The sequence below is a fragment of the Giraffa tippelskirchi genome, chromosome 6 (assembly GCF_054371585.1).
Source record: "Giraffa tippelskirchi isolate mGirTip1 chromosome 6, T2T-mGirTip1v1.2.pri, whole genome shotgun sequence".
Classification (NCBI taxonomy): domain Eukaryota; kingdom Metazoa; phylum Chordata; class Mammalia; order Artiodactyla; family Giraffidae; genus Giraffa; species Giraffa tippelskirchi.
Window position 1 is genome coordinate 15,659,546 of NC_137280.1, and position 12,460 is coordinate 15,672,005.

A 12,460-nucleotide genomic window follows, 5' to 3' on the forward strand; every position below is an offset into this window, starting at 1 on the left:
TAGCCTTGACCAGACGGACCTTTGTTGGCAAAGTAATGTCTCTGCTTTTAAATATGCTATCTAGGTTGGCCATAACCTTCCTTCCAAGGAGTAAGTGTCTTTTAATTTCATGGCTGCAGTCACCATCAGCAGTGATTCTGGAGCCCAAAAAAAGAAAGTCTGACACTGTTTCCACTGTTTCCCCATCTATTTCCCATGGGGTGATGGGACCAGATGCCATGATCTTAGTTTTCTGAACGTTGAACTTTAAGCCAACTTTTTCACTCTCCTCCTTCACCTTCATCAAGAGGCTCTTTAGTTCTTCTTCACTCTCTGTCGTAAGGGTGATGTCATCCGCATATCTGAGGTTATTGATATTTCTCCCGGCAATCTTGATTCCAGCTTGTGTTTCTTCCAGCCCAGCGTTTCTCATGATGTACTCTGCATATAAGTTAAATAATCAGGGTGACAATATACAGCCTTGATGTACTCCTTTTCCTATTTGGAACCAGTCTGTTGTTCCATGTCCAGTTCTAACTGTTGCTTCCTGACCTGCATACAGGTTTCTCAAGAGACAGGTCAGATGGTCTGCTATTCCCATCTCTTTCAGAATTTTCCACAGTTTATTGTGATCCACACAGTCAAAGGCTCTGGCATAGTCAATGAAGCAGAAATAGATATTTTTGTGGTACTCTCTTGCTTTTTCGATGATCCAGTGGATATTGGCAATTTGATCTCTGGTTCCTCTGCGTTTTCTAAAACCAGCTTGAACATCTGGAAGTTGGTGGTTCACGTATGCTGAAGCCTGGCTTGGAGAATTTTGAGCATTACTTTACTAGCATGTGAGATGTGTATTTCTGCAGTATAGGTTATTATCTCTCCTCTTTCATTTCTTATTTTGTTTATTTGGGTTTTCTCTTCTTGATGAGTCAGGGCTCTGTTGATTTTTTTCATGCTTTCAAAGAACCAGCTTTTGGTTTCATTCATAATTTTTTTTATATTTTTAAAAATCTCCATTATATTTATTTCCTCCCTGATATATATTATTTCCTTCCTTTTGCTGAGTTTAGGTTTCGTTTGTCCTTTTTTAAATTGTTTTAGGTGGTAGGTTAGGTTATTTATTTGAGATGTTCTTTTTTTTGAAGAAGGCACGTGTGAGCTTTCCTTTTAGAACTGTTTTTACTGCATCCCATAGATTTTGATGGGCTTCCCAGGTGGCATTAGTGGTTAAGAACCTGCCTGCCAATGCAGGAGACATAAGAGATGTGGGTTTGATCCCTGGGTTGGGAAGATCCCTTGTAGGAGGGCATGGCAACCCACTGCAGTATTCTTGCCTGGAGAATCCCATGGACAGAGGAGCCAGGCTTGCTATGGTTCATAGAGTTGCACAGAGTTGGACACAACTGAAGCAATGTAGCAAGCAAGCAAGCATAGATTTTGAATGGCTGTATTTTCATCGTCATTTGTCTCAAGGTATTTTTTTAAATTTCCCCTTTGTTTTCATCATTGACCATTAGTTTTTTACTAGTGTGTTGTTCAGTCTCTTTGAGGTCATTCCTTTCTTGTTTCTATTTCCCTGGTTGATTTCTAGTTTCACACCCATGTGGACAGCAAAGATACTTGAAATAGTTTTCTTTGCCCTTTAATTTGTGTCCTACTATGTGGTCCGTCCTACAGAATGTTTCATGTGCACTTGAAAATGTATATTCTGAGGTTTTTTGGATGTAATTTCCTGAAAATATCAATTAAGTCTATCTGTTCTGTTGTGTCATTTATAACCTCTGTTGCCTTATTGATTTTTGTGTCTGGAAGATCTGTCTATTAATGTCAGTGGGATGTTAAATTCTCCTGTAACTGTATTCTTATTAATTTCTTTTTTTATGTCTATTAATACTTGTTTAATGTATTTAGGTGCTCCTTTATTGGGTGTGTGTATGTTACAAGTATGTATCCACTTCTTGTATCAATTCTTTTATATTGTGTGCTGTCCTTTTTTTATCTTTCTCTATGGCCTTTGTTTTAAAGTCTGTTTGGTCTGATATGAGTATTGCTACCCTTGCTTTCTTGTGATTTCCACTTTTGTGAAATTTCTTTTTTTTATCCCATCACTTTCACTCTATGTGTGTCCTTCACCTTAAATTGGGTCTCTTTTAGGTGACATGTTGTAGGCTCTTGTTTCATTATCCCGTCTGGCACTCTGTGTCTTTTGATTGAAGCATTTAGTCCATTGACATTTGAGGTAATTATTGATAGATATGTATTTATGGCGTGTTTAACCTTGTTTTGTAGCTGATTTTATATTTCTTCTTTGTTCCTTTCTTTTTGTTTGTCCTTTTGTAGTTTGATGATTTTCTTTTGAACTATGCTTACGTTCTCTTCCTTTTGGTTTTTGTGAATCAATTATATGTTTTTGATTTGTTTTTCAGGTATGTTAAACTATTACTATAACTTTATAGTATATAGTTTGCTTTAGACTGATACTCAAAGACTCAAACACATTCTGAAAACAAACCTACATTTTCCTACTCTCTTCTCCCACATTTTATGATTTTGGTATCGTCGTTTACATCTTCATGTTTATCCTTTTGCTATTCATTGTAGTTGTCACTTGCTCAAGTTTTTGTTTTTGTTTTTTTTTTCAAATCTGTGCATTGGCTTATTCAAGTGATTTACTTTGCAACTGTGCTTTTCTCTGTCCTATAGATTATTGTTTCTTTTGTATTTAGAGAAAACTTTTTGATATTTCTTTTAGGATAGGTTTAATATTGCTCTATACTTTTAGCTTTTGCTTGTCTGAGAAATTCTTTACCTCTCCTTCTATTCTAAATGATAATTTTGCTGGGTGAAGTATCCTTGGTTGTAAGTTTCTTCCTTTCAGAAGTTTGAATACATCTTATGACTCCCTCCCAGCCTGCAACATTTCTGTAGGAAATTAGCTGATAGACTAATGGAGGTTCCCTTGGAACTAACTCTTCTTTTTTCTCTTATTGCATTTAGAATTCTCTCTATAACTTTTACCATTTTAATTATGATATGTCATGGTGTGGATCAGTTCAGGTTCCCTTATTTGGGACCCTCTGTGCTTCCTTTACCTGAATATCTGTTTACTTCCCCAGGTTTGGGAATTTTTCACCTACTATTTTTTCAAAGACATACTTGATCCCCTTCTCTCTCCCTTCTCTTTTTGGAATCCCTATTATGCATGAATTGGCGTACTTTGTATTACCTCATAGAGTTGCTTTCATTTTTTCTTGACTTGTCTTTCTGTCTGCAGTTCTGATTGAGTGATTTCCATTATTCTGTCTCTTCCTGATAATCATTTTTCTGTGTCATTTAGTTTGCTATTCACTGCTCCTAAATTGGGTTTTATCCCCAGCCACTAGAGTGCTATTAATCCCCTTGAGTGTAGTGCAGGCATTGCACTCTCAAAGCTACCAGTGGGATAAATCCCCTTAAATAATGCAGCCCTTGGGAATCATCTCAGATTTAAGCCCTGCCTCCATGTGTGGGCCACCCCTGGCACTTGCCTGCTCCCAGGGCTTATAGAGGCATAGCTATGCTTGCTGTGAGCATTCCAAGAATGAGGATGCTATGACGGGGCCCTGCCCTCTCTTCAGAGAGAGCTTTAACAATGACAGACCTAGGATGTTGCATCTTCGACCACACTCCAGCCCCTCAGGCTGTCTCTGTCCAGCCAACCCCAATCTTTTCTCTTGTCTGTCTTCTGAAGCTGGAGTTTCAGCACCCTAGTCCCCACACACACCAGCAGGCACATGTCTGAGGCTTAGAAGTGGATCAAGGTAGCCATGACCATCTGTGCTGGTCTCTTTCTGTTGTACCTGTGACATTCTGACTGCTACACTCTTCTCTGAGCCTCTTAGGCTCCTTTCTGTCCTAGCTGATTCCTAGGCAATGTCGGAGGTTCCCATGGTGATCACAAATTTCCTCTTTCACAGCTCCCTTCCAGGAGTGCAGGTCCTTGTCCTGATTCCTTTATTTTTCTTTTGTGCTTCCTGGTTACATAGTGATCTTTTCTGCAGCTTTGCTTTTATGAGATCTTTTGCCAGCATTCAGTAGGTATTCTGTTAGAGTTGTTTCACATGTAGAAGTATTGTTGATGTATTTGTGAGAAGAGGTGAGCTCTACATCGTTCTATTCTGCCATCTTGATCTGGGCCAGTTCTTGAAGATTTATGCCTATATTATACTAGGAGTTTTATGGGTTTAATGCTTATAATTGGGTTATTGAGTTATTTTAATGTGTTTTTTACTTTATTTTTGTATAGAGTATGTGATAGAGTACAGAGTAGAGTTATTCATTTGCATGTTGGATATCCAGTTATTCCGGCACCATTTGTTGAGGAGATTGTTCTTTCCCCAGTGAATGGTATTTGCACCTTTGTCAGAAATTAAAGACTATTTTAACATCAAGTATACACCATGGAATATCTTTTACACTAAAGATACAAAGTAAAATAACTTATGATACGTGCCCATCCCTTACAGAGCTCATCTCCCAATCAAAAAGACAGACTGGTTAATTAAATATTCAAGTACAGTGTGGAAACCACTCTGATTGACATAAATAAAGGATACTCAGGATTAAAGAAAAGCACATAAAAATTGAGATAAACACATTTCATGCACATAAGACATCTTAGGCAGATAGATGTGACGTAACACATAAACAGAACAATAAATTGCTCTAAAATTGATGTAGGTACAAATAGAAAATTAAAAGAAAGAAACTCTATGTGTGGGTTTTCAGGGAATGTTTCACAGTGTGTATGACTTGAATTTTTTTCCACAAAGTATGAGTGGCAGGAGACGGAAGGGAGCAGTTTGAACTAAGAAAGGTACTCCAGTTTAAAAACCTGCCCTGTTTTATTCACTTCTAAATACCAATCACAGAGTATCATGCTTGGCACATAATAGGAAGTTAGTGAAGATTTGAGTGAACTGAGAAATTGAATGACAAGATGATTAAGTAGAGAAATCAAATCAAGTGACTGAATGTGAGTGTTTCTGAGAGATACTCATTCAAATAAAGACAAGAAATATTATATCTAATGTTTAGTTCTGCTGATTAATCTTGACAGAAATATAATACAAACAGAGCTTTAATATCATTACATTTTTTGCTTTTCAATAAGTATTACAAGTAGAATTCAAAAGATGCACAGTAAAGAATAATTTACTCCCCCCACTCATTATTAAATGACAGTCTTTATAATGGTTTATTCCTCCTGTCTCGGGATTCCTCCTGACACGTTACTCACATTTTGTCTTTAATCATAATGTGTTTCTGTGTGTATGACGGGGAGAAAGAAGCAGGGAAGTTAAGCATAAAGAATCATCAGATTTTAAAATTTGTAGATCTTTTGCTCGTAAAACCTTAATTTTTTAGCTGACAGAATATATCAGGGTTCAATCAGGTCAAAACAACAACAATAAGTATTGTAACAGAGGGGATTTATTTTAGAAATAATAACTTATCCATTTGTAGAAGAAGCTGGGTAACCTGGTTAAAAAATTTGTTACACTCCAGGAAAACTGGGAGGCCAGCTTTGTCTAGTGGCTAGAGGGACCACCGAAGGCTGGTAGACAGGTCTGTGGGAGGCTGTTACTCTTGCTTCTGGAGTTCAGCCTGCAGTTGCTATTGTCCAGCAGAGCCAGAAGTCAGGAAAACGTCATGAAGGTGGAGCAAGGACAGGCTGGAATCTGTTGGCACTTCTGCATCATGTTTTCTCTACTATTTAAAACTGTATAACTTTCAGAGAATATTGTCCATTATCTATTTCTCTTCCACATTCCAACTCTCATGCAAATTTCTTTCTAAACTCTGAACTATTCTTAGCATATAATAGAACAAAATCACTACAGAAAACTAAGTTTGAGGAGATTCTTCACTTGTCCAATGTCACTTAAAAATACAGCTAAGTGTGGAACCCTGCTTTGCTTCCTCTTAGCCAGCTGTTTTTCTTGTACTCAATTCTCTGACCCTTTACACTTATGCTAAAGTTCATTGTTAGTAAATTGCTTTTTTTCTTTTTCTTTTAGCAACCATTTTTACTACATCTGGGCTTATTTTATAATCTGAGAAAATGAAGTGCTGAGAACTAAAATAGCCCACACTGATGTTTGCCATGTGCACGTTATACATTAAAATCACTAGTGCTGTTCTGCATGATGGTTAGAACTTTGAGAGTGTCTGGAGTGGAGGTGGAGTGAGGGTAGGAGGATGGTATAGAAAGTTTATCTGTAATTTCCTGAAAATGTCAGGAAGCCTAAATCTTCCAAGTGAATCTGATTTTCTTGTTTATAATACTTAAAGGTATAATTTGAATGGACTTGAAAGCTGCAATTAAAAAAACATAAATCATTTATGCCGAATACTTTTATTTGGCCCTCTCATTGTCTATATTTTATTTCCTTGAGTAATTTATCTTTCTGACTTTATTGTGAGGAAATAGAACGTATTTATTGGTTTGAGTATTTTGTTAAACATGTATCAAATTACATGTATTGCCCTTTCGACTATTCCTCCCACACACAGGATTTTTTAAAAATTTTTAAAAAATTCTTAGCAGGCTGAATTTGACACATTCTTAAACTCAGTTCTATGATTCACAAGATTAGTAGCATTGACTGTGGAAATAGAGCTTTGTGTTGATGTTAAAGTATCTGAAGCATAAATAATTGGCCTTAATTCTGAGAGATCATGACTGTTCTGTCTGTATTTTGATCTTTTATGTTTTTATTTTTTAAAAGTGATTACCTACATGTTCATAGGAGCCTTTGCATATTTTGATTTATGATTGATCAAACAGATTTTTTTCCAAAATTGTTCTTGTGAAATTATAAACAGGAATGTAGAAGAAAAGCATTTTCTTTGATTTTACTTTTCACCTTGAAAACCATCGCTCATGTCTTTATTTGTGAGGATGTCAAGCTAATGCCTAAGCAAATTTATAGGCTACAAGTTAGTCTAATTCCCATAGTTTATAGCTTAATGCCTGGGATCACCTAAACCTTCTTGAATTGTGTGATTTTATAATAATCCCGTTAAACTTTTTCATGACTTTATGTGAAAGAATGTTTTCTCTTGCTGCTTAAAGTACCTGGGAACTGAATGTGAAGGGAAAAGGGATCCTGGTGCAGTAGGAAGAAGCAGCCGGTTTATACTTCCCAACAGCCAGCAAATATTTCCTACCTGAAGATATCTTTGGCAACTTGAAAAGGTGGCATAGAGATTAAAGGACATAGATCTATCTTGTTCAACCTGACTCTTCTGTAGTTACTGGTATCCACTTGCCCTGCAGGTCCAGTTGTGGAACCTTTGTTCCAACTGAGTGGCCTTAGCCCAGTCCCTGAAACTCATCTCCTCATAGGTGATTTGGGGCTAATAATGGTCCTTACTTCACATACAAGGTTGCTGTGAAGAAGAATTCAGTATCTAAATCACAAAAGGCATTTCACAAACTGTAAAGGCCATCATAGGGTTTCCCATGTGGCACAGTGGTAAAGATCTGCCAGTACAGGAGATGGAAGAGATGTGAGTTTGACTCCTGGGTCAGGAAGATCCCCTAGAGTAGAAAATGGAAACCCACTCCAGTATTTTTGCCTGGAAAGTTCCATGCACAGAGGAGCCTAGCAGGTTGCAGTCCATGGGGTCGCAAAGAGTTGGACACAACTGAGCCAACTGAGCACACACACGAGCATAGTTACTCATATGCAGTAGGTGCTCAAAAAGTCACAAAATATTTAAGATGAATATAGTCATCATAGTAATATATCATATAATTTTATTTTAATTGCATTAGAAATTCAACAGAAAATGTTATTCTTGGAAGAAAAAAAAACACACACACACTAAAATGGCCTTCAACTCTTACTAGTATTTATCAAATGACTTATCTTTGCGACTCTCTAAAAATGAGAGGAATCTATATTAATAGGTACAGTTAATCAGATTATAACTAATAATTTCTCTAAAAGTATGTTATATATATTTATTGTTTATAATAAATGTGTGTGAATATTACTGTTTTTCACATTCAGAAATATCCACTGAAATGGATTATCTCTGTTGAGTGCTGCAAGTCTTAAGTATATTCTGGTCTATCTTTCTTTGTAGTATTTCTAGTTTAGTAATTTGTTAAGTTATATCTAAAATTCAGTTTATCCATCTATTATGTATTTAATTTTAGTAACTATTTTTTTATTTCTGAATGTTGTCTTTGGTTGTTTTTCAGATCTGTTTTTCCTTCTTTTATGGTATTAATACTTTGGTTTTTTTCCTCATGTGTTTCATTCTATCTTGTATGTCTTTAATGATTTTAAAGAAATGTTTTATATTGTCGACATGTGGAAACTCCATTATCAGAAGTTCTTGATCATGAATTTGATAATGGGGTTGAATTTTCTTCTTGCTAATAAAAATAATTTCGGAGTATATATGAAATCTGTATTTAGGAGTTTATCTTCAGTGGTCTTTGTTCCTTAGAATCCTTTTTGTTAGTTTGAAAGCATGTTTTCGAAAGAGACTTGTATCTATTTCTGACTGATGCCCTGCGGTTATCAAAGGTCTGATGCCACTTTTATATAAATAACTTAATATTGGTATTCCTGGACCAACACACATAACATAAATTACAGCTTCCAAACACACATGGGATATTTCCCATTATTTTTCATTTTCCAATTATTTTTATTTTTAAGTTGAAAAAAGAAAAGAACAAGGAAGTCTGCCTGTTTTGGCAAGAGAGCTTACTGAAAAAACAGAGATCTTTCTCTATTTCTGATCGGAAGTTATTTTTCTGGCCTTTTAAGGGCCCCAGATCTAAGTTGACATCTCATCTCAAAATCCTTGCCTGTCCGGGATGTAAGGATTAGCCTGTTGTCTCCATATGGCCATTAAAAATCTATTCCTGAGGTGGGGGTGGCAGGGGGGAATCTATTCCCTTGGCTTACTAAGAGTAGCTAAGACCCTAAAGTCATTAACGATGTCAGTTAATACTTTGAGTTTTACTTCCCTCTTGTTATTTTAAACCCGAGACTATTGTCTAGTAAAGTATTGGCAGAATTTAATTCTTGTTTCAGTTATTTCTTCAGTGTTTATTTTTTCCTTCTTTTGAATTCATCCTTGAAAATATTTGAATCTATAAAAAAGTTTTATGATTTAAAAAATATGTATCCTTAACTCAAATATTTACCAGAGATAATCCAAAAGAAAAGTTAGCACTCTATATACCAGTAAAGTTCTAGTTTTATGACCATTGACTTATTAAACTTTTTTAAAAAAATTTCTAACGTCATAGGTCTTTCATATGTTGTGTTACTGATTTAATTCACACAATGGGGAAAAATTATAATGTGAAGAAGTACTTTTTTTTCCTCCCATCAGTGCTTCAGTTAAAGTTTGCTCTCATTTGGTTCCCTGCCATCTTTTCCATTTTAAAGTATTTTTAATATATCATATATTTTAGCACTCCCCCATGAGAGCACATCAGATGTTATATGTTTCTCACATTGGTCATTTTATGGAATTTGAGCTATTAAGCTATAATTGTGGTGTCTCTCAGGATCTCAACTCTTCCTCTGTATTCAGATTTTAATACTTCTTCCTGTTACCCTCTGTTCACCAGATCTCTTAATTCTTTAAAATTGACTTCCTTGAAATCCAATACTTATGCGTCACAGAACCAGATGATCTGATTTGCTTTTTTGGCAAAGAGCATATAAAGCTCTGCTCGTTGGCCAGTTCAACAAAAGATGCCAGTACTCTCTAGACTACTCTGGTAGAAAAAGATGTAGACAGACTTGAGTTTTATCTGTGCTTTTTCATGAGATAACTTATGCCAATTCTCTGATCTCACCTTGGTTATTTTATAATAATAGAGACTAATAGGGACATATTTATAAGGAATATAAAATTTAATGGTTCCAGTAACTTTTGAGGTATGACTTGCTAGTAAAACATGGAACTGTTTTATCTCATAAAATGATAACTAAGAATATGAGTAAATAACTTGAAAAAACTTCAATAAACTTGAAGATCTGTACTAGCACAAGTTTTGATTTCTCAATAATATTTGAAATTATTAGCAATTAGCAATTTTGAATATAGTATAGAAATAGTGTGCTAGATAACTGTTCAAAAGATAAGAATGTATAAAGAAAAATTAAGATAGAGGTCAAATGCTGCCCTGGTATCAACTTGCCCTGCAGACCTATAACTGTGGAACCTTTGTCCAATGGGGTGGCCTTTGCCCAGTCCCTGACTGAACCTCATCTCTTCATAGGTGATGTGGAGCTAATAGTGGTCCTTACTTCACCTACAGGGTTGCTATGAGGAAGAATTCAGTATCAAAGTCACAAAAGGCATTTCACAAACTGTAAAGGCATTCATAGGGCTTCACAGGTGGTGCAATGAGAAAGAATCTGCCTGCCATTGCAGGAGACACAGAAGATGTGTTCGATCCCTGAGTCAGGAAGATCCCCTAGAGTAAGAAATGGCAACCCACTCCAGTGTTCTTGCCTGGAAAATTCCATGGACAGAGGAGCTGGGTGAGCTGCAGTCTATGGGGTTGCAAAGAGTTGGACACATCTGAGCGCACACACACACACACACACACACTCAGAAAGTTATAATCTATGAACTCAGATGGTTCTTAGAGTTTAAAAAAGAAAAGAGAGGTCAAAGATTAAATGAATATGCTTGTGAAACTAAAGAAATTGAAAAGCAGGCAGCTGTCAAGTAGAATGTCAGAAATATTAAAACTAGGAAATTAAAAATGATCAGAAAAGACTAAGATTATTTTTTTAAAAAGATACTAAACTATTTGTAGAAACCAAAAGAATTAAATATAGAAAAAGCAATTTATTGAAAGGTCCTAGAATACTACTGAGTTTCCTGCTTACCAATGCAGGAGACAAAAGAGACATAGGTGCAGTCCCTGTGCTGGGAAGATCTCCTGGAGGAGGACATGGCAACCCACTGCAGTATTCTTGCCTGCAGAATCCCATGGACAGAGACACCTGGAAGGTTACAGTCCGTAGGTTTGCAAAGAACTGGACACAACTGAAGCGACTTAGCATGCACATAGGCAGACTAGTACTAATGTGAAATTGATTAATTACATCTGAATTTCGTGATGAGTTTTTTTCCTTTTATGGCTCTGACTTTAGGAATTGACATTACAAAACTAGGACTATAAAATACACAAATAGACACACTCAAAATAATGAAATTTTGGCATACATGTTTGTAGTACAGAAACTTGTACAAATTTAATGAAAATTATCCTTAAAAATGAAATGGCTAATTATTTTGTACTTTATCTTTTAGCATCCGGCGGCATCAAGAAAGAAGAGCAATTTTGACTCCCATTTTAACAGATTTTTCTGTACGAATAACTGGAGCACCTGCCATCATTTTCACCAAAATAACTTCTCCAGAAAATATGCACACTGAGGTTAGGACTTAATTTAGGTTTTATTTTAGTCTGAATAATGGAGCAGCTTTTCTTTGTGTGTTTGGAGTTTTCATAGTTTCCTTGCCCAGGATATCAAAATAACTTATTATTAATGTTATTATTGTATCTAATAATTACTGAGCACTTATTGTACTGTTTAGGGCTTCCCTGATAGCTCAGTTGGTAAAGAATCCACCAGCAATGCAGGAGACCCGGGTTCGATTCCTAGGTCAGGAAGATCCCCTGGAGAAGGAATAGGCTACCCACTCCAGTATTCTTGGACTTCTCTTATGGCTCAGCCAGTAAAGAATCCACCTGCAATGTGGGAGACCTGAGTTCATTCCCTGGGTTGGGAAGACCCCCTGGAGAAGGGAAGGGCTACCCACTCCAGTATCCTGGCCTAGAGAATTCCATGGACTATATAGTCCATGGGATCACAAAGAGTCGGACATGACTGAGCAACTTTGATTTTATAGTACTGTTTATGTACTGCTTTTCATGTAATATTTGGGCTTCTCTGGTGGCTCAGACGGGAGAGTCTGCCTACAGTGCGGGAGACCAGGGTCCTGTCCCTGAGTCGGGAAGATCCCCTGGAGAAGGAAGTGGCTACCACTCCAGTATTCTTGCCTGCAGAATTCCATGGATAGAGGAGCCTGGAGGCCTGCAGTCCAGGTGTTGCAAAGAGTCTGGGGATGACTGAGGGACTTTAACTTTTATTTTCTTTTTTCATGTAATAACTCATTTAGCTCTCATAGTAATCCTATTAGCATCTCTTACTGTCTTCATTTTGTAGATGAGGAAACTAAAGCATGGAGAGTTAACCTGTCTAAATTTTCACAAGTAGTTAGAAGCGGAACATGGTATGCACCCAACTGGTCTGGTTCCCGGATGTATACTCTTGATCTGCACAACCTCTTTCTAATAAAAGTAGCAATAATACTGACATATTACTTAGCATTCTCACATGGATTACCTTACAAGGAGAGCTCTACATGAATTACCTTA

General features: G+C 36.5%; 1 protein-coding gene across 11 annotated transcripts in view; it reads left to right on the forward strand.

Moving 5' to 3' along the window:
• VPS13B (vacuolar protein sorting 13 homolog B) overlaps positions 1-12,460 on the forward strand; it is a 752,042-nt gene that overhangs the window by 467,627 nt on the left and 271,955 nt on the right. For all 11 annotated transcript variants that reach the window (XM_081503358.1, XM_081503363.1, XM_081503357.1 and 8 more), the window contains exon 32: positions 11,329-11,455. In XM_081503358.1, the coding sequence (XP_081359484.1) occupies positions 11,329-11,455 (127 nt within the window). The remainder of the gene's footprint in view (positions 1-11,328; positions 11,456-12,460) is intronic.